Here is a 21902-nt window from a genome sequence, read left to right as displayed (position 1 = left end):
ATTATGTCTCCCAACTTCTTAATACATATTTAGCCGAAACAGCTTTGCTGAGATATGGCATCCTGTCCAGGACAAGCCCACTCAGATTAACACTCTAAAGAAAGGGGCAATAGCATATTTTTGTAATTTTATCATCTTTTGGGCAATTTAGAATGAAGAGTTGAAAGGGAAATGAGAGGCTTGAGTGAAATAGAGACTTCTAGCCTCAGGCAAACATGATTTGTGGGAAGTGGTGGCATCTAGGGTCCCAGAGAATCACCTACTAAAACCACTGCAGGCTAATGGCTTCTAGAGTCTTTGTCACATGACCTCAAATAATGAATTTCACAGTCAGCAGAAGGAGGAGTTTCAGAGAGAAGTTTAGAGCAGGCGAGTTTAAACAAACAGAGCCACCATATAGCAAGAGCAGATCCCTGAGAAGGGGTGACCACTGAGGGCCCCAATCTAGATTAACAAGTTTTCACTGGACAGAGGCATGGGGATGGGCAGTCCAGTTGTCCCCACCACAAAACACTCATGCCCCTCTCCATCCTGGTGTCTGGACTGGAGTTTTGCACACATCAAGGCCAACAAAGCATCTAACTACGTATAACGTCTGAGCAGCAGCACTCACTAAGTAGCTGTACGAACAGAGAACCACAACAGGAAAGCAAGGCTAAGCCAGTGCCCCTTAACATTTTGGGTAATTCTGGCACCTAGGCAGGACAGAACTGCTCATAGAACCAAGGACATTTCCGGCTACAGGCCAAGACAGGACCTACCTCAGCTTCCTGCCTTCCATATAATGCTCTAAATCTCAAAATGATTAACAGGGATGCTGCTCATAAAATTGCTCTTCCTCACTATCTTAGTTTCATTTCTGTGACAAAAAGACACTTAGGGTGAGAAATCTTATTTTAGGCTACACCCACAGTTCACTGATTATCAGAGCTGTGGGTTAAGTTTCCTGGTGTGGGAACGCCCAACTCAGTGGGGGTAACATTTCCTAGGCATGGGGTCCTGAACTATACTCATAAAAGCAGAGAAACCGAGGCGGGCACAGGTAAGCAAATGAAGGTAAATATGGTCACGCCTCTCTGTCCCTATGGCCCCGCTTTCCCAGCTGTGATAGATGGGCTCTCAGGGGAGAGGGCAGCATTGCGTTCATATAATCTTTTTGTTTCCATCCAGAATCAGGGGCACAATTTAGATCTCCTTTTGACCCCAAGTCCTGCAACAGTGTAGATTCAAGGGGAGTGGCCAGGGTCTTTCCTTAACATTCAGAAAGCAACCTACCCAGCCTTTTCCTGTTTCCAAACGAAAGGTGTATCTGAATTGCCTCCTTAGTATAAGGAGCCTCCTTAGTATAAGCAGGTAAGCAACTGACAAGTCCCTGGAGCCTGGCTCCGGTGAGCAAGCCCCTAGTAGGGGTTCCAGCCATTACTCCCTCCTGCTCTCCTCCGGTTACAAGCGGTCTCAGAAGATGCGGTGGAAGATTAACTGAAAGAGGGACTCCAGGACACGTCTGTCATGACGGAGTGAGACTTCATGGAGACGCAGCTTCTCTGGGGTTATTCACGTCTCTGTAGGAGACCATAAACTCCCTGCTCACCAGGATGAATTGGGTGGGACTGGAACTTGTGTCTACCGCTGATGTTGCCCGTGAAATGTTAAGTGGCCAGGTGCCTGCTGTCTGCTGGCCCTTATATCACCTGCACTTGGCTATGCCTGAGCGGATGCCTAGGGAAGCACATCAAGGGGTCACAGAGAAATGCCCCGCTTTCTTTCTGGTGTTGGTGGTGAACAGGGTCTGTTTGCCTCATAGACTGCTGGGTAACAAGGAGGGGCGGATGTCACGGTACTAGGGTGGAGGAACTGGACAACCTGGGCCCTGGAGTTGGGCGTACCCATGTGGAACTGACCAGAAATAATGGCTGGTACTTCGTAGAAAGAAAGAGACTCTCGTTTCTGCCCTGTGGCTTCCGTCAGGAAAATCTTCCTGAATGTCAGAGCCTCTGGCCTCCTTCCCTTTGGAGACTTGCCTGCTTGAGTGGATGCGTTCAAGCCCGCTGCTTCTGGGTTCTTCTGTGGGACTGAGCTGTTCCTTTGCTGTTCTTTCGGGCTCATCTTCCAGCTCAGGTCCCTTTGTGTGGGGCACCCTGACCTGGCCCTCAGGTGTGGGGATACACAGCATGCCAACTGGACTGCCAGGGAGCACCAGCATGTCGTTTCTTTATAGAGGTTGTAGAAGGCAGGGTCTCCCCACTTGGTGCAGCAGCAGGGATGCTGAGGTCAGTTATCTTCTGCATAAAACTGTCCTGGGCCGTGGAAAGCACCTCTGGTTCTAGCCACAAGATACCAATAGCACCTGACGCCCCAGATGTCACCCAGACACATCAGACACTGCCTAATATCTCCCACTCCACTTATAGGTTAGCTCTGAAAGGTTGGGGCATTACGCTGGCCTGCCCCTGTGACCTGGCAGAATGCACTCAGGCAGCACTCTGGCCAGCCCAGGGTTCCATGAGAACCAGTCTGCGCGCAGGTGCAAAGGACCCCTTTAAAGGACAGACCCCGCCCACTTACGCTTCTGGTCTTCCGCTCTCTCGCTCATCTCGTCCTCTCTTATTCTCATCTTTCTCTCTCTGTGTCCCATCATCTCTTCTCTCTAACCCCCCCTCATGTCTGTCTCCCCGCTTTCAACTATGGTTGACATGCTCTCCATGGCTTGTACTCCGTCCATCGTGCTGGTCCTTATTCCATAATTAACAACAAGCTTTTGGCTCAGGACTCTCACACTGTGGGTACAAAACCCTACTAGGGGCTTGCTCACCGGGGCCAGGCTCCAGGGACTTGTCAGTTGCTTACCTGCTTATACTAAGGAGGCTCTGAGCCATGGCAATTCAGTTTGGAAACAGGAAAAGGCTGGGTAGGTTGCTCTCTGAACGTGAAGAAATGACCCTGACCACTTCCCCCAGCTCCTCTTCCTAGCACCAGCATGGTCCACCTTAATTGCTGTGCAGAACTGGGTCACCCTGGTCACTAACGAGCCTTGTTAACTATTATTAGTCAGTAAATGTGTTGGCCTGGAGGAAATATCTACTGGAAACCCTTCCCCTTCAGGATACTCACTGGGAGGAGCTAAGGAAGGTAATTCATAAACTGACGTATTTATTTCAGCCCACATCTAGCTGGAACTTCCCAGCGTGCCTGCAGCCTGGTCACAGAGAGAATGTGAGGAGAGGGTTAGGGTGGGCTGGGGGAAAGCACAAGGAAGGGTCCTCAGGGTACAGCTGTGGGTGGAAGCTGGGATCAGGAATGGAAATCTGGGTGGGTGGTGAACAGGAGAATTAAGGCAGACACCTATTCCTTGGGGAAGCTGTGTAGAGGGTTGCCCGGAGGGAGGCTGGATGCCTGAGCCACGTCCAGGGCACGGGAGAGCCCCAGGGACATGATTAGGGGGTGCTATTGAACTGCTCCAACACCTAAGGTTTGTCTCTTGCATCCCTTCTCCTAGGATGAACAGTTCCCATGCTATGAAGACCTGTGTGCTCATCCTGCTTGTGACCCTACTGTGTGCAGAGAGAGGTGAGACAGAAAAGGGTCTCAGAGCTGTGGGAACACTTGTGTGCCCAGCACCTGATGTGTGCAGGGGTCAGGGGATGCCCTGTGCAGATGGCCTTGTGGTAGGTGAGCCCTCATGTGATGGGGTGGCTCCCTGGGCCTGTAAACCCGTCAGAACCTGCTTCGAAGCTTCTGCCATGTGTAACATAAGTAGGGTCTTGGAGTTCACTGCCCGCCCCTGCCCGCCTCCCGTGTACAGTGGTCCCGCACTCCTCAGAACCCATTACCTCAGAAGGAATAACCACACCCTTCTGCCTCTCTCTTATTTCTTTCTTGAGACACTAAGGGCGCCCTGTCATCAGAGAACTCTGATGCCTTTGCCTCCCAGCCAGGCCACTGGTCTGAATGTGCACAAGCCGCCCAGTTGCCGAGTTAAGGGGTTTGGCACCCTCAACGTTTGGCCTTCCTCACATTATTATATTTGGCCCTGTCTTAACCCCCAACCCAGCCACACGGAGACCCGGTTCTAGAACTCCCTTATTCTAAGAGGTTCTGAACCCTTAGATACCCCTGTAATTCTAGTTGCATCTGTATTGTGGGAGGTCTCATGGCGAACCCTGACTTTGCAGCTGCCTTCTGGGAAGTCCAGTGTCTTGTTATACTCCAAGACCCAGGAGCCGGCTCTGCAGGTGTAGGGTGGGACAGGTCAGAGCAGCCCTCCCCGTCAGGAGGCCCTGGTACTTCTCCCCCACTCCCTCACCATCTCAGCAGACAGGAGGCCCGTGTCCTCCTGCTCTGGCGACTGTTTCTCTAGTACCTCTTGGGGTCCAGGCCTCTCCTGTGGGGCTGGCTGAGTCCACAGTACCCAGCGTACTTGGAGACCTATGGCTCGTGGTTCACTTTTGCTGTTGGTGGAGGTGCCTGCAGAGGAATGTCCTTGCTCTGTCCTGTAGCCCAGCAGTAGTGGTGTGGAAGCAAAGTCCGGTGCAGAGGAGGAGTGTGGGCTAGGAAGGGCATCACTGACCCTCACGTATTGGTCTGGTTCTCAGTCCAGGGGTTGCGCTGTTACACGTGCTTGGGGATCGGGTCTGAGTTTTCTGAGAAAATTTGCCCACCAGTTAACTGCTCCAGCGCTGACGCGTCCTGCGCCTCTGAGGAGGTGGAAGCCATTGCAGGTGAGTTTCCTGTGACTCCTATGAAGATGGAGGGGGTGGCTTGGGAGGAAAGGTCCAGACACAGCTGGTTCCCCTCCCTCCAAGTAGGAGTTGGAGTGGGGCTCCTGTAGGGGAAGCAGGGTAGGGGTTGTGCCCTGGGGACCCAGGTATGTGCTGGGAGGCAGATGCTTGAGAAGGGTTACTGTACCTATGGCATGCATGGATGCCATCATCTCCCCTCCCCCACTAATATTAGTTATGTGGCACTCCTGTCCTTACTCTATGTGTAGGGTCTCGTGGGCTCACTGAAGGACCTGGAGAGCTGGGAGCATTCAGTGACTCTGCATATAATGGAAGAATTTAGGCTAAAGTAATGACTTGGGAATGCTGCTGGAAAGGAGACCTCAGGACACATTGGATCCCCCAAAGTGTCAGTGTGCAGACATATCCCGACAGACAAGGAGGAACAGCCCTGCCTTGCTATCCAGTTTCCTGCTCCTTTCCCCAGCCGGGCAGTTTCCTGGAGTAGGACAGGCAGACAGAACTCCCTGGGGGAGCAGTCCTTCCTGGCTGCCCTTTCTGCTGCGTCACCGGGTGACCTTGCACTGCGTGTCTTTGTGTGTGAGGGGTGCATGCTTAACTTTGAGTGTGAGTGCACACATATGCATGCGTGTAGAAGCCAGAGGACATCCTTATGGGGTTTGAAACAAGGTCTCACTCTAGCCCATGCTGGCCTAGAACTCCCCATGTAGCCCAGTTGGATTTGAATTTTTTGTTTCTTTTGGTTTTAAGAGACAGGGTTTCTATGTATTGTTTTGGAGGCTGTCCTGGAACTTGCCCTGTAGACCAGGCTGGCCTCGAACTCACCAACGCCAGGCTAGAGTTGAACTCTTAACAACCCTTCTGCCTTAGTTTTCCAAGTTCTGGTGTGAACCACCATGTGTGGCTTCAGTGTGCCTTAGAAGCAAGGCTGGGCCATGTAGGCCTGATGACATGCACCCCAGACTTTGGGGGTGCGGAGCTGTTCCTGGGTGCCCTGTGAGGCCACTCCCTGGTGTCTTGCAGACTCTTACATGGTGAAAACGAAGAGCAAGTACTGCCTTTCTTTCTGCCCCAACAAGACTTATGTTGCAAATATTGAAATACCGGGTATCACCATCATCAGCAAGCTTTCCTGTTGCAACGAAGACCTCTGCAATGCGGCAGTTCCCACCGGGGGCAGCACCTGGACCCTGGCCGGGCTGCTTCTGCTCAGCCTGGGGTTAGCCCTCCTGCAGGCCTTGCTGTGAGGGTTCTTCCTGCTGCTCCCGCCCTGGCCTTTGTATCCCAATGTGTGATCACTCCTTCCTGGAGCCCTCTAATGATGAGCTGTGAGTTATAAAATCCCTGAGGTGGGGTTCGGGTGTGGGTCATCTGGCTTCGACTTTACGGTCCCTGCTGGGTGGGTGCCCCAGGTCCTTCAGGTCTGCGGCTCCAGCATGCCATCTTGTGGCTTACTGTTCTTGGCCCTGGAGGCATGTGGACAGTGCTGGGAAGGTGTAGGGTTCCATGGGATTGTGCCGCCACATAAATCTCTGGGCCCCTGCAGGCTCCCACACACCCCGAGCAAAGCCTCCCCAGTTGAATCCAATAAACCCTTCGTACTCCCAGCCAAGAACTCCACTTTCTTTTTGCCCCTGTGAGTCCACCGGGACCTGACTGCTGCCCCACATCTCTGCTCTTTCAGCCAGCCCCATAACCATCTCCTGTTACCCAGCTAGGGGTGGGATACCCCTTGGTGTGGATGGGCTTCCCCGGGTTCCTCCATTCCCCAAGAGCACTTGCTTGTGCTGGGGAAGGGATCAGCCAAGGAGATGAGCCCTCAATGGTGGATAGGTGTTGCCCAGACATGTTTTTAGTTCAGAGGTGGAAGCCATTTACTGCAGGGGCTCCTGGGCTGACTCAGAGCAACGAATCCCTCACCCTGCCTCTCCTGGAGTCCCTCAGCGGGAAGACCTGATTTGGCACAGTGGGACAAGCAGGGAGCCATCATTGCTCTTTTCTTTTGTTCTTGAGAAGTCACTGCCAGAGACCACCAGAGTGCTCATGGTTAACACTACGGGAGTCCTCATGGAATATGGGCAGCACCCTGGAAACTGTGAATCTTATGCCCCACCCTTGAAGGTCCTGAAGAGCTGAGATTTTGTCAAGGTGAAGACCCTTAAGGAAGAGATATTATGCCAGGCGTTGGTGGTGCATGCCTTTAATCCCAGCAATGGGGAGGTAGAGGGGGGCGGATCTCTGTGAGTTTGAGTTCCAGGACAGGCTCCAAAAGCTATGGAGAAACCCTGTCTCGAAAAACCAAAAAAAGAAAATAGAAAAAAAAGGAAGAGCTATTACCCAGCCAGGGAAGCCCTTGTCCTTGCAGCCCCCTGCCCCAGATAAGCATAGACCCAGGAATGCGGCCCAGGCGCTGGTTGGGAAATGCAACTTGAGTAGGGATTATGCAGCTGTCTTCTTTGACCTCTGCCTCCAAAGGGCTAGGTTTGTAGGTGTGTGATACCTCCCAGGTTATTCTGTGTGTTTTAGAAGACTGTGCACTTTAAAAACCATGAGGTTGGCACATGGGGGGGTAGGTGTTTATTTGTTAGTTTTTTTGTTTGTTTGTTTGTTTGCTTGGTTGGTTGGTTGGTTTTGTGACAGGAACTCACTAGTGGACCAGGAGGCTGGCATCTGTCTCACAGAGATCTGCCTGCCTCAGCTATTCGAGTGCTGGGATTAAAGGCATGTGCCAACCACGCTGTATGCCTTTAAACATTATCATGTGGTCTAGAGATCATTCTTATGATATTTTGGTGAGGAGTGTGGCTGTTTTTTGCCCTTGTCTGAAAAGTCTACCTGAGGCTGAAGTGAAGAGATTTAGATTAATTCCATTGACAGAGGAAATCTCAAATGCTTACCAGTGGAACTTTAATGAAGACATACAATGAAAAGGAGCAAACTGAGCAAGAGAAAAAAATATTTGAGGAGCAAAAGAGCGCCAGGATTTGGAATGGAGCTAAATTCTTTGTTCAAGTAGATAAAACAGATTAAGATATGGAATAAAGAGAGTGGCCACCTCAGGGCAAGATCCCATCCCCCTAAATTTCCAACTTGTGAAAGAGAATTAAAGAAAAGCTTAGAGCCCAGTGTGATGGTGAAGAGTGGAAACTCCAGATCAGCCCTTCCCCCAGCCTCAGCTCCTGGAGACTGTGCTGTGTGCAACAGACCTAGGGCCAAAACTGAACACAAAGGACTCCAGACCCCCAGCCTCCTAGGTACTTGGATCCTGGGGACTGTTTGACTCCCCTGTAGTCTGAAACATATTGGTACAACAGGCCAGCTGCAAGCCACAGAAATCACAGAATGTTCCCTCCCAGTACCAACATTTGAGAAAAATGGGTACACAGGTATTACACACAAAAAACATGATTTTGAAAAATTTCTTGATTGTTCCCCAAATGTCAACCAATCAGAAACCAACGTGTGCCTTCTGATGTAATCCTGTAAGTTTTGCCTTAAAACCTAGCAGTAGACAGGGAGGTTCACCCCCTCTGGAGGCTGCTGGGTCAGCTTGCTAGCCGGGGCCCTGCTGCGTCCACTGCACAGCCTGTGTCCCAGAATGTGCGGAGGGTGTCGGGGATTGACAACACAGAGACTTGTTCAACGGTGTAAAGAAAACTTTAAGCAGGCCCCATTTTGGGCTCAAGAAAACTTCCCAAGAAAGGCCTCCCTCCAGAAAAGCTTCTGCTCTCTCTCTACCCCTGGCTGGTTCTGCTCTGACACCAGAAACTAACTGATTTGGGTGTGTCAGAAGAGGCGGTTAGTCTTTGGACAAGGTCGAGGTCAGGGAAGTTCCCGTGGGCCCCAGGCATTGTATTGTTTTTAGTAAACATGTTTTTAGTAAACATTGTCTTACAGCTGCCTACTCCCAGGCTGATGGGGATGTGGGTCCCTGCTCAAGGTCTGGTGTCCCCACAATTCCCCCTTTTTTATTTTCTAATGAGGCACTCCTGGCTTAGGTCAAGTAGGGCAACCCTCCCTTGCCCGTCTTTGGGGGACCTTGAACCCCTGTCTTAGGTGGGAGGGGTCTTCCCCACAGGTTGTCCGTCAATGGAAGAACCTCATCCTTAAATCATCTGTAACCAACCTTCATGGCTATTGGGATTGCCATGGGCTAAGCTAAGCAATACTTGGTTATGGATCTCTTGTCTCTGGAACAAGGCACGTTTGAGCTCGGCATAAAGCCAGAATGCGTACCACCACTGCCACCATTTCCAGGACCCTCAATGACATAGCACCTCTCTATCACTGTACCCATCACCAGATTTGGGCCATAACATTCTACCAGCCTTCCTCTGTTACAAGGGTAACCTGCATGTGATTTACAGTTACAATTTGATGGTCAAAACAGTGATAAAGTTTACAATCATTCTAAGATCTGCTCAGGAAAGCATTTAGAAAGTGCACGTGCACAGATACATTAGGCACAATTATTGATGTTACACATGTAGCATTATAAAAAATATGAACAAGAGGCTTGTTGCACTATCCACAGAGCACCAATTTGTTCCTGTGGTGATGCAGTTTGTTGATTTAATGTCACTAACCTCAGCGGAATATGTGACTTGAGCCAAAAGTCTCCTTTTTGTCGCATTAGGACAAGTTGCATTTCTCCAGAAAAATACACTGGCATAGGCGCGATTCCAGAAACAGGAACCACCAAGTCTGATATTTCAAGTGACCATGTCCTGTTCAAATACTGAAAAGAGACATTTGCCACTCATCACAGTCCATACCAATGTCCAAATGTTTTAAATGGGTCCTTTTTCCCCCAAAGGGAAAAACTGGCAAAATGAATTCTGTTGTTTCAAGGTGTGTCAAGGGCAGACAGTTAGTTTTTCCAGTTCCCTGTTGGCTTCGGGATGAAAACTCACGGGTCTGGAAGGTTGATGCAGCAGGCCTGTTGAGAAACTGGAAATCTCGAACCGACTGTTTTCCTTCTTTCTCGAGCTGTAGATTCGATGACATCAAGGGTCAGGAACACTGATTTAGGAGATCTCACTCAAACTGGCTTAGGTAGGCTCCCATGGTCTCAGGTCCAGGTTTTCTCTGCACCATGCATCTCACTAAATGGTCTGACAGCTGCCAAAGCTTTATTCTTTTCCTGCAAGAAAACACAAACATGCCCTCGACCCCAAATTAGGGTCTTCTCCACTGTCTAGTGCATGGATGTCTCCATTTGACCTGAGTAATAGTTGCTCAAGTTCCATCATGCCAGAATCTGTCTGAAGCAGATTGCTCACTGGCATTCACATTTTAAAATTTTTAAATGAGGAGTGTATTATTTGATGAGTCATGTGGCAACTGGGGACATTACTCCCCCTTTTTTATTTTCTAAATTTTTTTGAACTGTTGAAGCTGGACCATAACAGTAGAAGGATTTGTCTACCTCCTTGGTTAACTATCTAGGTGAATTGGGATCACTAACTAAATTATTTGTAGATGCCCTTTAAAAGGACATATCCATTAAGTATTTGCCAAAAACTTCTGAAAATCACTCAAAGATTGTAAACTATACTGTGTTCCAAATAACTTTTGAAATTTATTTGAAGTCTGTGAGTAATCTTTCCCAATCTAACCTGTAGAGCTCTCACTAGCTGACAAGGCCTCATTTGCATCTTGACTTTTCTGTTAAAACATTAACCAACTGGCTGGATGTTATTTTGGCGATATATAAAGCAATTTAGGTAGCTTTTCAACTATTTTTGAAGGGATTTAAGTATCCTTTTAATCATATAAGCAGTTCACACTCACACATTCACAATCACATTTCATATATACCGGTGTGGCCACACCATACATTCAGAACATACATGCATCTTTCGGTCATCCTTTTTCCCTAGGTCATGATTCGTCTGTTGAAATGAAGCTTCCTTAATTGAAATCTCTGTAACAGAACAACTCCAGCCAATCCTTGAACTAAAAAGGTTAAAAAGTCCTGTATGCCCTTCATCATTCCTCCATTTGAGCTACAGTCATGGGGTACAGCCATATCTATCCTTGTAACTCTGTAGATGCAAGGTGGAGAGGCCAGGATTTTGGCCAAAAGTTTTTAGAGATGACTCACAAAATTGACCTTAAATGCAAACAAAATTTTCCATTCCATATACCTTTTTCTTTTTCTTTTTCTTTTTCTTTACTTAATACCAGTACCTCATTTACTGTTACCAATTTTTTTGATTCACCCATTTTTTTTTCGAGACAGGATTTCTCTGTATTGTTTGTAGGCTGTCCTGGAACTTTCTCTCTAGATCAGGCTGGCCTTGAACTCAAGAGATCTATCTGCCTGTGTCTCCCGAGTACTGGGATTAAAGGCGTGCTGGGATTAAAGGCGTGTGCCGCCAACACCTGGCTATTCACCCATTTTCAATCCATCCTCCAACCCAGGATGTTCCCTCAGGCAAAAAGCCTTAAGATTTACAGAATCCACACTCCAACTGAGGGCAATCTCTCGGGTTCCCCTCTTTCCTGAACTTGGTGTCAGGATAAGGCCTAGAGATTTAATCTAGGAGACATTAAATATTTTTAATAAAACAGAGATTCCCCTTTAGGAGGGGGAAACTCATAATGTTTAGTTTCTGATTTTTTTAATCTCTCATTGGCAGCTGCTGCTCCCAATGTGTTATTGGTGCTATAAAGATTGATGAACAGGGAGCTGGAATGACTAACTGGCATCAACATGGGGGGGGGATCTTCACCATCGCTCATAGCCCATACTTCCCTTACCTGAGTGTTTGGCAATGGTTGGATCATCTTTATCATGGTGAGCATTCCTAGTATCCGGAGTAGTATTGGGGTCGACATGCCTGATGCACCATTCGGGGACCCAAATGGGCTTCTCATTTCCTGGAGGGAAAACACAAACAGCCCCTCGGACCCTAGCTAGTAGGGGAGTGGGTGGCTGCCATTTTCTGTAATCAAATCCTTCCATCTGACCCATCCCAAAGACTGGGAGGGTTTGTTCCAATGTCTCTCCATAGCAGACAAATTATTACTGTCTATGGTCAAAAATTTAAAATGTAAAGTATGGTGGATAAGTGAATATTTGAGAAGTTGACATACTCCCCCTTTTTTATTTTCTTAAAATATTGTTTGAGAGTGGCATGGGTGCGCTCCACAATAGCTTGTCCCGTGGGGTTGTGAGGAATACCAAAAGAATGGACAATGTGATGTTCCCTGCAAAAGGCAGCAAAGAGATTTCTGGCATAGGCAGGGCCATTGTCTGTTTTTAGGGCATTGGGAACGCCCATGTAGGCAAAGGCCTGCAGGCAATGAGAAATTGTCCCGCGCTACCGTCTCGCCAGCAAGAACGACGCAGGACACTCGGATCCTTCTGCAGGAAAGCTTTAATACATCTTGAGAGATAGATGATCAGCTTCTGAAAGGGAGACCCCAAGCTAAGAAACCCAGCCCCTTATATAAGCCTAGGAGCTCCGAGTGAGACGTGTAGAGCCGGGATTGGTGGTTTGCTCATCACCCCAGATGATGCCACGGGAGAGGCACAGCTTAAACGGTGAACTCCAACTGACAGCAGATGTCAGCGCCATCTTCTAATGGCGATAGCGATAGCGAGGGCGGCTCCTCACATCTCCCCCTATTCATTTATTTTTGAAGCCATAGGACACCCACAACTTTGGAGTGGAGATAGAGGTCAAATCCCCATGTGCAAATTTGGAACATGTACAAAGCTCCTCTCCAGGGTCTTATCCCCAGAGGGAGCCCTGACCAGTCCCGATGTCGTTTTTCTGGGGGAAGGAGATCATGACATAGAACCTTCATGCAAGATGACTTATCTCCCAGGAGAAAGTCGTTATACCGCAGACCTCTCCTGTGCAGTGCTTAGCCTTGCAACTCCTTGGGCTGCTGAAGCCTACCCACTCTATCCCGTGCAATGAGACTAGCCTCGTGGGGTGCAAGAGCCGGGAGGCCAGCGACCTATTGCTTTAACATGGTTAACCAAATGTCAGGGAGGCTCCGTGTTCTAAGGCAGCAAGTGCTTGTGCCACCATCACTTTGTCTCTTTTGTTTGGGCTCTGAGCTTACACACCATCCAAAGCATCAACACTATTCCACAGCAGAGAACTAGGCTAAATGATCCCACCCCCACCCATTCCTTAAAATAAGAAAATGCAGATGAAATCCAGGAGGAGAGGCCTTCCATCAGAGAAAGATCCAGACGCGTCGAATTCACTTGCAGGATCGCCACTCTCAACTCACAGAGTGTCTGCTCAAACTCAAAAGTCCAATTCTGTAATAAATGTTGAGACAGAGCTTTTGACAGGTTAGCTGCTCTTGTAAAATTCTCATATTGTACTGAAGTGAACACAAAGGCCAGGCAACTTTTGTTCACATCCCAATTGGGCCATCTGCCACAATATATCCAATTGTTCCTGAACCAAATTAATCTGTTGGTTTACCAACATCAGGCCTCCTTGTATCTGAGAATTGGCAGTGGCCTGTTTATCTAGGGCCATGGTCACAGTGGCCGATAGTTCATTAATGGTTTGAGTTGTCTGCACAGTGGCGGAAAGTGCAAGGGCCGAGGCGGTAACTGAAGTAGTAACCGCGGCGGCAGCTATCAGGCCCACAATAATAGCAGAGATCCCAAAAATCTCGCTTTTCCCTAAACAAACTCAAACTACTTGGCACCTCAACAGGAACTGGAACAAATCGAGGCATGTGCATTACCAAAGCAAAAGGGTGCTTAATAGCATCCCAGCATAATGCATAAAAACAATTCTAAGCAGAGCAATTTATTTCTTTCTGATTCTTACCTAAGGTATCATTACTCACAACCCAAATAAAGGGCAGCCAAACACAAATTGGAGCAGCTGAATAATTAGTTCTCTTAAAAGGGGTATACTTAACATTGGAGGAGGACCAATCAGATGATCCAGAGCTCTGTCCCTCACTCAGACTGTTGCCTAATGCCCCTTTCCAATCAAAAGTAATCTGTCCCTTCTCACTATATCCTCCAGCAATCATTGCCATAGGAGAAAGATCAGTACAGCTTCCATTAATTCAAAAGGATTAGCATTAGATCTTTCTGGATCCATATGAATAAAATTATCCTTTAATGAAGAAATCACAGTAAAGCACAAGCTTCCTACCAATGACAAGGTTCTCTCATCCTGAAAACTCTGTATCTGAGGATCTAAAGGCAAAAAGGCAAGCCCCAACTCTCTATTAGTTGTGAAAAATCTAGGGAACACTTGGGCATTATGCATCACTGGCATCGGTAGGGGAAGGTAGACATGATGGCCCACCGTAACTCTCCCATCATACTAGGAACCATCATCCCGAGTAGGAGAGTCTTCATCACCCAATTGGCCTCCATCCTTCTTATTCTGGAGTTGTGAAGGAGCTCTTCGAGTGAGTCTTTCAGGGATCCACAGGGGGTTTTCTTCCTCCTGTGGAAAAACACACACAGCTCCCCTGGATCTTATAAGAATAGGATCCGGGCCTTTCCAGAGATCAGTCAAGACATCTTTCCATTTTACCATTTCTTTTGGCCTATCAGGCTCTAAACTGTGGCGATCGGCCGCAGTGTGGCCTTGGGCATCAGAGTTCAAGAAATTAAGGGTAAAAAGTGCCATGGATACAGCAACTCTTGGTACCGAGGGTAGAACATCCTCAATACTCCCCTTTTGTTTAATCAGATATGATTTGAGTGTACGATGGGCACGTTCCACAATGCCCTGTCCATTGGGCATTATCTAGCTCCAAGGCTTCTAGCTCTACCGTAGGGTATAGGCTAGATTCTGGCTTTTTCTTTTTCTTAGATTTGTTAGGGGGTGAATGATCACTCCCTTCTTTCTCTCCCCTTTCTTAACTTCTTGGGGAGGGCCTTTTTCTTAGACATGTCTTTCCTTTTGCGAGCTCCCATTCTCTCACTCCGTTCAGTTTCTGACATGCTATCCTGAACTTCCTCTAAGGTTCCCTGACTTTCTACTATAGCAGGGTGACAGGCCTCATCCTCCAAGCAGTTTTTAACTAGCTTCCAAATGGCTTTGGTACCTAAGTGGAGATCTCCTTCTGCATGCTTCCTGTCTAGTTCTTTACCTAGCTTGTTCCATGAGGCCACAGTGAGGGACCCGGAACAAGCATACCATGGTGCCACTCTATCTACCTCCTTCACAAAATTTTGAAGTGTTCGTGGTGCAATTTTGAGATCTCTTTGTTTTAGCACAGTCTGTAGGGCAGTAACCACTGACTGTGACAATCCCATCGCGCTAGCGGCTTATCTAAAAAACGGCGCTCGACTCCTTTACCAGACTGACAGCACCGTTCTGTCAGCACCAGCCACGATGAAGAAGAAGGACAAACAGGACTAGCACCAAAGCCTCCACTGACCCGTCCCACGGTGATGACAAACTAAGGCCAAAGTCGAGAAAAGGGGTGTTCAGGATAAAGCATACCTCTCTGAACTTATGTCCCTGCAGTTCTGAATCCGCCCCGTCTTCCGAGGGGTCTCCCACAGCGCCGGCGATGTTGAAGAGTTCCCGGGTTTTGGCACCAGATGTCCCGCGCTACCGTCTCGCCAGCAAGAACGACGCAGGACACTCGGATCCTTCTGCAGTAAAGCTTTAATACATCTTGAGAGATAGATGATCAGCTTCTGAAAGGGAGACCCCAAGCTAAGAAACCCAGCCCCTTATATAAGCCTAGGAGCTCCGAGTGAGACGTGTAGAGCCGGGATTGGTGGTTTGCTCATCACCCCAGATGACGCCACGGGAGAGGCACAGCTTAAACGGTGAACTCCAACTGACAGCAGATGTCAGCGCCATCTTCTAATGGCGATAGCGATAGCGAGGGCGGCTCCTCACAAGAAATAACATCTTTAATCTTCTCTCCTGGGTGGAGAGAGGCAAAAATGAGTTTAGAATATGTATCCACCGAGACATGCATGTATTTTAATTTCCCTGCCTGTGGCAGGTGTGTGGCATCCATTTGCCAGAGATGGTTGGCCCTGAGGCCCCGGGGATTTACCCCCTCATTGGGAGAATTATGATAAGGGGCACAATCAGGGCACTGAGAGGTAATCTGCGTAGCTATGGATAAGGGGCACCCAGTGTGAAATTTAATGGAGCGGGCATTTAGATGATACTGCTCATGGAGCTGGTGGGCAAGCTGCTCCTGAGTGTATAAGACCCTAGGGTGGGTCATGGAGTCAGCAATTTGATTGCCCTGGGCAAGGGGTCCCACATAAGCAGGGTAGATGCGCTGCCAAATAAGATGTTGGAGCTGAACTAATAAAGAACAAACCTGGGAGGTTGGAAGAACATATGGAGAAGTTTCTAAAGGTCTAACAATGTTGGCAACATAAACACTATCAGTATATAAATTAAAGGGCTCTCCCTCAAACATTTGGAAAGCCATCAAGCAAGCAAACAACTCAGCGGCTTGTACTGACATCTGCCCTATACCCTCTTCTGCACCTGAGAAGAAACCACCACCGCAAAATCCTTGGGGGAGCTGAATAGCAGCAGCTAACACTTGGCCCTGGATGAAGTTCCCATCAGTGTCCCTACAGATCCAGATATAGTCATTTAGACTTTTATTGCAATAGGGGCGAAGGGCTTGCTTACAATATTTATTTGCATTTTCAAAAGCCATCTACCTGATGACTGGCATCGCAGGCCAAATGCCCCTAAATATTCTTTCTGCTACCTGACTGAGATGGTCTACGAAGTTTTGAAAAGGCTCGGAGTGTCCTTGAAGGACTTTGGACAGATGATCCCCTCCTTCCTTGGAAGGCAATGCTTTCCAAGCCCCTTGGGCCACTGCTGCCACTTGGGCATAGACTGCGATGTCATATTGCATTTGTTGTTGAATGGTGGCGTATTGACCACTCCCAGTAAGCATCTCCACAATTCTCTGGGGCTGCCCAGCCTGTGCATTTCTTTGAACTGTCTGGCTGTATTTTTCCTGAAACTCACCTCTCCAAATCAAATAATCTCCCTCAGATAGAGTCGCTCGGCAAAGCTGCTGCCAATCACTAGGTGTCAAGCTAAGAGATGCAAAAGATTCCATTAAGGAAAGTGTAAAGGGAGCCTGCACTCCATAATTTAAAGTTGCCTCTTTAAGTTGTTTTATATCTTTAAAACTTAAAGGGTTATGACGCCGAATGACCTGCCCAGAATAGTTTGGGTCTGGAGCTTCTATTACGGGGGCCACCACGGGCAGTATTGGACCCCTCCTTTGGGTCTTCCATTGAGGTCCAAGAAGGACTGGGTTATATCATAGGAGGAGTCCCTTTTTTCAGAGTATGGAAAAGGGTTTCTCTCCCTGTCCTGTCTTTTCTTAATTCAAGTATTTTTTAGTTCTTTTTTAAGGGCTGCGATCTCAGCAAGTAACCGTTCCTTCTCAGACTCTGACAAGTCTGAGTCTGAGCTATTTCCATTTTCTAGGTCTGACAGAGAAAGGTATAACTGATTCTGACCTGAGTCCTTCTTTTTGCGTTGCACCCAGAGATCTCTACCCTTTTTTTTTGTTGTTGTTGCTAAGAGACTCCTCCTCATCCTCACTAACAATGGAGCCTCTACTTTCGATCAGGGTCTCTTCAGATGATTCATCATTACTCTCTGCCCCCTGAACTCAAGGAGGCTTGAGTCTCAGTCTCTTGTAACTCTAAAAAAGCCTCTTTTGTGTCCTGAAGGTGATGAACCTTATCTGTCAAAAGTGCACCCCTCCCTAGTCTCCATAAGGAGAATGTGGTAGGGGGCAAGGACTCAGATCCCTCTTTTCGTAAAAGTCTATGAAGATCACGGCGAACCTCCTCCCAATCTGGGATATTTAAGCTTCCCCCAGTAATGAACCATGGACTCGCTCGTTTGATTGATTTTAGAAAGCCTTCTAGGGTTTTAGACTTGACTGCAGTCCCATGTCCTTTAAGTAACTTTTTAAATTGATACTGTAATGATTCAAGCTTCCCGGAACTATTCCCCATCGTTTCTTAACCCCGTCCACTTACCTTGCTTTCACAATCTCGGTGGAACCTCCAATTGCCGTGTCCGCTGCACAGCCTGTGTCCGACAATGTGCGGAGGGTGTCGGGGATTGACAACACAGAGACTCGTTCAACGGTGTAAAGAAAACTTTAAGCAGGCCCCATTTTGGGCTCAAGAAAACTTCCCAAGAAAGGCCTCCCTCCAGAAAAGCTTCTGCTCTCTCTCTACCCCTGGCTGGTTCTGCTCTGACACCAGAAACTAACTGATTTGGGTGTGTCAGAAGAGGCGGTTAGTCTTTGGACAAGGTCGAGGTCAGGGAAGTTCCCGTGGGCCCCAGGCATTGTATTATTTTTAGTAAACATGTTTTTAGTAAACACTGTCTTACAGCTGCCTACTCCCAGGCTGATGGGGAAGTGGGTCCCTGCTCAAGGTCTGGTGTCCACACAGGGCCCCTCCTGTGCAGAAGGACAAAATAATCAATAAACCTTGTGAATTTCCATTGGTGGTCTGTCTCCCTCGTCTCTTTGGGGATCCTTGTGACTTGAGCACAACACTAGTAGAATTTGCTGAAGGAGTCAGAGACAGGAGGATCACAAGTTTGAGGCCAACCCGGTCTACAGAGCAAGTTCAAGGACAGCCAAGCTTAGGCAGTGAAAATAACCATTGAAAATGGAAAGCTGGTAAAGATATAACTGAACAAGGAGGCCACGTTTCACCCCAGCAAGCAGCAGAACTTGGTAGCTTCAGACACATGGTTCTGACTTTAGAGTCAAGGAGCCACAAAGGAAAACCACTGAGGCCAGACATGTGCCAAGGGCATCCCTGATGGAGGCCTTGAGAGGCCATTGTGTGAAGGTGATTGCCTTGGAGAATCCAAAATTTTGGAGATGCTAGAGCCCTGAGATACCTCCTGAGGAAAACTGGTAACAGGGAGTGGAACCAGCCCAAGAGAGAGGTGTGTTGCAATCAATAAAGTTGAAAGGAGTTGGGGACTGGAGAGTGTTTTGATATCAGACATAGAGATGCAGAGTTTGGAGTTTGCCAGCTGGTCTTGTTTTGGTCCATATTTCCTCACTATGCTCCCTGCCCTGTGTTTTAGGGCACTAATGTATATCCAGTGCCATTATATGTTGTAAGTATGGGATGTTTTTTTATTTTGACTTTATAGGGGTTTACAGTTAAGAGATTGTATGAATCTCAGAAGAGACTTTGAATTTTGGATTTTTTAAACATTGTTGAGACTGATAGACTATGAGACACTGAACAATATTTGTTTAACTATGCAAAGATGCGTTTGTTGTTATTTTGCTTAAGATTATATAGCGAGACCTAATGGGGTGGGGTGGGGGAGACAGACATGACAGAGAGAGAGAGAGTAAGTGATAAGAAGAAAAGAGGAGATGAGATGAGAGAGGAGAAGATGAGTGTGTAAGTGGGCAGGGATCTGTCCTTTACAGGGGTCCTTTGCACTTGTGTGGTTCTCATTGAACTCTGGGCTGACCAGAGTGCTGCCTGAGTGTGTTCTGCCAGGTAACAGAGCAGGCCAGTGTAATGCCTGAACCTTTCAGTGTTGCATTAGGTTAACTATGTAAAAATATATTGCATTTGTTTATGTTGCATAATATTTGTTTAACTATGTAAAGATGTGTTGCTGTTTTACCTTGCCTACCCAAGGCACCTGATTGGTCTAATAAAAAAGCTGAACAGCAATAGCAAGGGAGGAGGTATAGGCTGGACTTCCAGACAGGGAGAGTGAGGAGGAGGAGGAGGAGGAGGAGAAGGAGGGAGGAGGAGGAGGAGGAGGAGGAGGAGGAATTTAGGCTCAAGGAAGAAAGAAAGGGAGATGCCAGTGGCCAGCCAGACACAGAGGAAGCAGGAAAGCAGAACACACAAAATGAAAGAAAGGTAAAAGGCCCGGAGGCAAAACATAGATGTATAGAAACAGGTTAAAGGTTAAAGTAAGTTAAAAGAGCTAGTGGGACAAGCCTACGCTAAGGCTGAGTATTCATAATAAATAATAAGCCTCTGTGTCTTTATTCGGGAGCTGGTTGGTGGCCCAGAGAAAATTCCAACTACAATGGGGAACTTTTAAAGTTGGACTGAATGCATTTGGGGGCCAGGGAGTGGAATGTGGTGGTTTAAAAGGAATATGGCTCCCCAAAGGGAGTGGCACTGTTGGGAGGTGTGGTTTTTTGAAGGAGTTGTTGGAACTTCCGGCATCGTACTGACCCCAGCCCCCTGACATGGGCGGGGCACGCACAGTGATGCGGCCTCATCACAGCTACGTCACTCGCTACGGGACTCAGTGCACATGGGTGGCCTTCCCCTTTTAAAGCTCTGCGCCATTACCCCCTCCTCTCTCTCTGCTTTGGTTGGCCCCTTCTAGCCCCCTCATTTTTCTTCTCTACCAATACACCCCACGCGGGTCTGTTGATTTGCGGTTCGTGTTTCATTACTGGTCACTGTAGCAAAATAACAAAAGGTGTGGCCTTGGAGGAAGTGTGTCACTGTGGAGACGGGCTTTGAGGTCTCATGTATGCTCAAGCCAACGCCCAGTGACACAGACCACTTCCTGTTGCCTGTGGGTCAAGATGTAGGAATCTCAGCTCCTTCTCCTGCGCCACGTCTGCCTGCACGCCACCATGCTGTGCCATGAAGAAAATGGACTAAACCTCTGAAACTGTGAGCCAGCCCAATTAAATTTTGTTCTTTTATAAGAGTTGCCGTGGTCATGGTGTCTCTTCACAGCAACAGTAATCCTAAAACGGAGCCTGTCTCTGAAGAGCCATATACGGTGGGCTAGCAGGACACAGGCTGAGATAGGGCAGTGACCAATGAGACAGGAGTGGCCAGGAACAAAGAGGGCCTGGGAATCCTCCAGAAACCCTGGAGTTACCCTGCCACTAGGCGCAGGTTCCATTACATTGACAAGCCCTGGTTCTTCCAGAAAGAAGAAGGACCTGCTTGGATCTCAGAGGCAAGAACTTCAGGCTAAGTTTGACATCTACCCCCAGTCCTCCCAAATCTACACCCCTCCCTACCTGGAGTGAGCCCAGCTGGAGAGGCTGACCCAGAGTATTGAGAAACTGAAATTCTAAGACCCCCTAGAGCCTCAGCCCAACCACCCACTCTGAGTCAACTGGAAAACTACTACAGGCATCCTTCTTCCCAGCTCCTCTTTGGAGCCCTAGAGAGCTACCTAACCTCAAAGATTATCCTCCTCCTTTTTTTAATCATTTTTATTTTAATTTTAAATAGCTTGTTTTACATGTCAATCCCAGTTCCCTCTCCCTTCCCTCCTCCCGCACCCCCCCACCATCCCCTCATCCTCCCACCCTATTGCCAATTCCTTCCACATAGGGGATATCTAGACTCTGTCATTTCACTCTGGGTAGGGTCCAGGCACTCCCCTAAGAGTCCAGGCTGAGAGAGCATCCCTCTTTGTGCTATGGACACACGATGTCTGTTTGTATTCCAGGGATAGACACTGATCCACAGCTCAGGGCCCCATAGGTTGCACAGGCCTTCTCACTGACACTCACATTTGGGGGGTCCAGATCAGTCCCATGCTGGCCTCCCCGCTGTCGGTCTGGGGTCCAAAGTTTCTCTGTATTGTTTTTTGGAGGCTATCGTTCCAGCCCAGCCTCCAACTCACAGAGATCCTCCTGCCTCTGCCTCCCGAGTGCTGGGATTAAAGGCGTGCGCCACCAACGCCCGGCTATCCTCCTACTTTTACTGTGGCAACAGAGGAGCCAAATATATGTTGTTTTCCTCCTGTTTGCTGTGCTGCTCACCTCATGAGAGCAGACTGTACCCTGCCTCCAGGCTTTGCATGCTGTGTGAAACAGTGGTTTTTCTGAATGTACCTCACACCTAAGAAATTCCATTTCACAAGCCGCTTCTTTATTAACCAGAAAAAAATTTATGCCCTATATTTTGATCATGTTTTCCATCTCCCAATTCCTCCCAGATCCTCCCCACATCCCTAAACATCTAACTTTGTTTCTTTTCTCCATCTTTAAAAAACAACCCAAACAATAACAAAACCAAGCATACTTACCAGAGAGTGTCATTGGCCAAGGAAGAGGCTGGGAAGCCAAGGGGAGAGGCAGAACATAAGCTGCTGAGTGAGAGGAGCAGAAGCAGCCGCTTCCAGAAATGTCTTACCAAGAGCC

The 21902-nt window shown here is 48.1% G+C and overlaps 1 protein-coding gene across 3 annotated transcripts; it reads left to right on the top strand.

The window, feature by feature from the left end:
• The first annotated feature begins 2593 nt into the window (after window positions 1–2593).
• LOC121136254 (lymphocyte antigen 6C1-like) lies at window positions 2594–6346 on the top strand. 3 transcript variants are annotated; one of them, XM_040736442.1, is made up of 5 exons: window positions 2594–2908; window positions 3049–3129; window positions 3497–3567; window positions 4593–4718; window positions 5763–6346. In XM_040736442.1, the coding sequence occupies exons 3-5, from the start codon at window positions 3498–3500 to the stop codon at window positions 5984–5986; spliced, it is 420 nt and encodes a 139-aa protein (XP_040592376.1). In that variant the 5' UTR covers window positions 2594–2908; window positions 3049–3129; window position 3497; the 3' UTR covers window positions 5987–6346. The 3 variants fall into 3 exon arrangements, with proteins under 3 accessions (XP_040592376.1, XP_040592375.1, XP_040592374.1); XM_040736441.1 differs by having other exon boundaries at window positions 2594–3129; XM_040736440.1 differs by lacking the exons at window positions 2594–2908; window positions 3049–3129 and adding an exon at window positions 3160–3213.
• The last annotated feature ends 15556 nt before the right edge of the window (window positions 6347–21902 follow it).

The sequence above is a fragment of the Mesocricetus auratus genome, unplaced genomic scaffold (assembly GCF_017639785.1).
Source record: "Mesocricetus auratus isolate SY011 unplaced genomic scaffold, BCM_Maur_2.0 Super-Scaffold_100055, whole genome shotgun sequence".
Taxonomy (NCBI): domain Eukaryota; kingdom Metazoa; phylum Chordata; class Mammalia; order Rodentia; family Cricetidae; genus Mesocricetus; species Mesocricetus auratus.
This window is presented reverse-complemented; position numbering and strand designations above follow the sequence as displayed.

Coding starts and splice junctions, on each gene's coding strand:
- LOC121136254 (XM_040736440.1), top strand. Junction 3,568..4,592: donor CCTACTGTGTGCAGAGAGAG/GTGAGACAGAAA, acceptor TCTGGTTCTCAG/TCCAGGGGTTGCGCTGTTAC. Junction 4,719..5,762: donor GGAGGTGGAAGCCATTGCAG/GTGAGTTTCCTG, acceptor GGTGTCTTGCAG/ACTCTTACATGGTGAAAACG.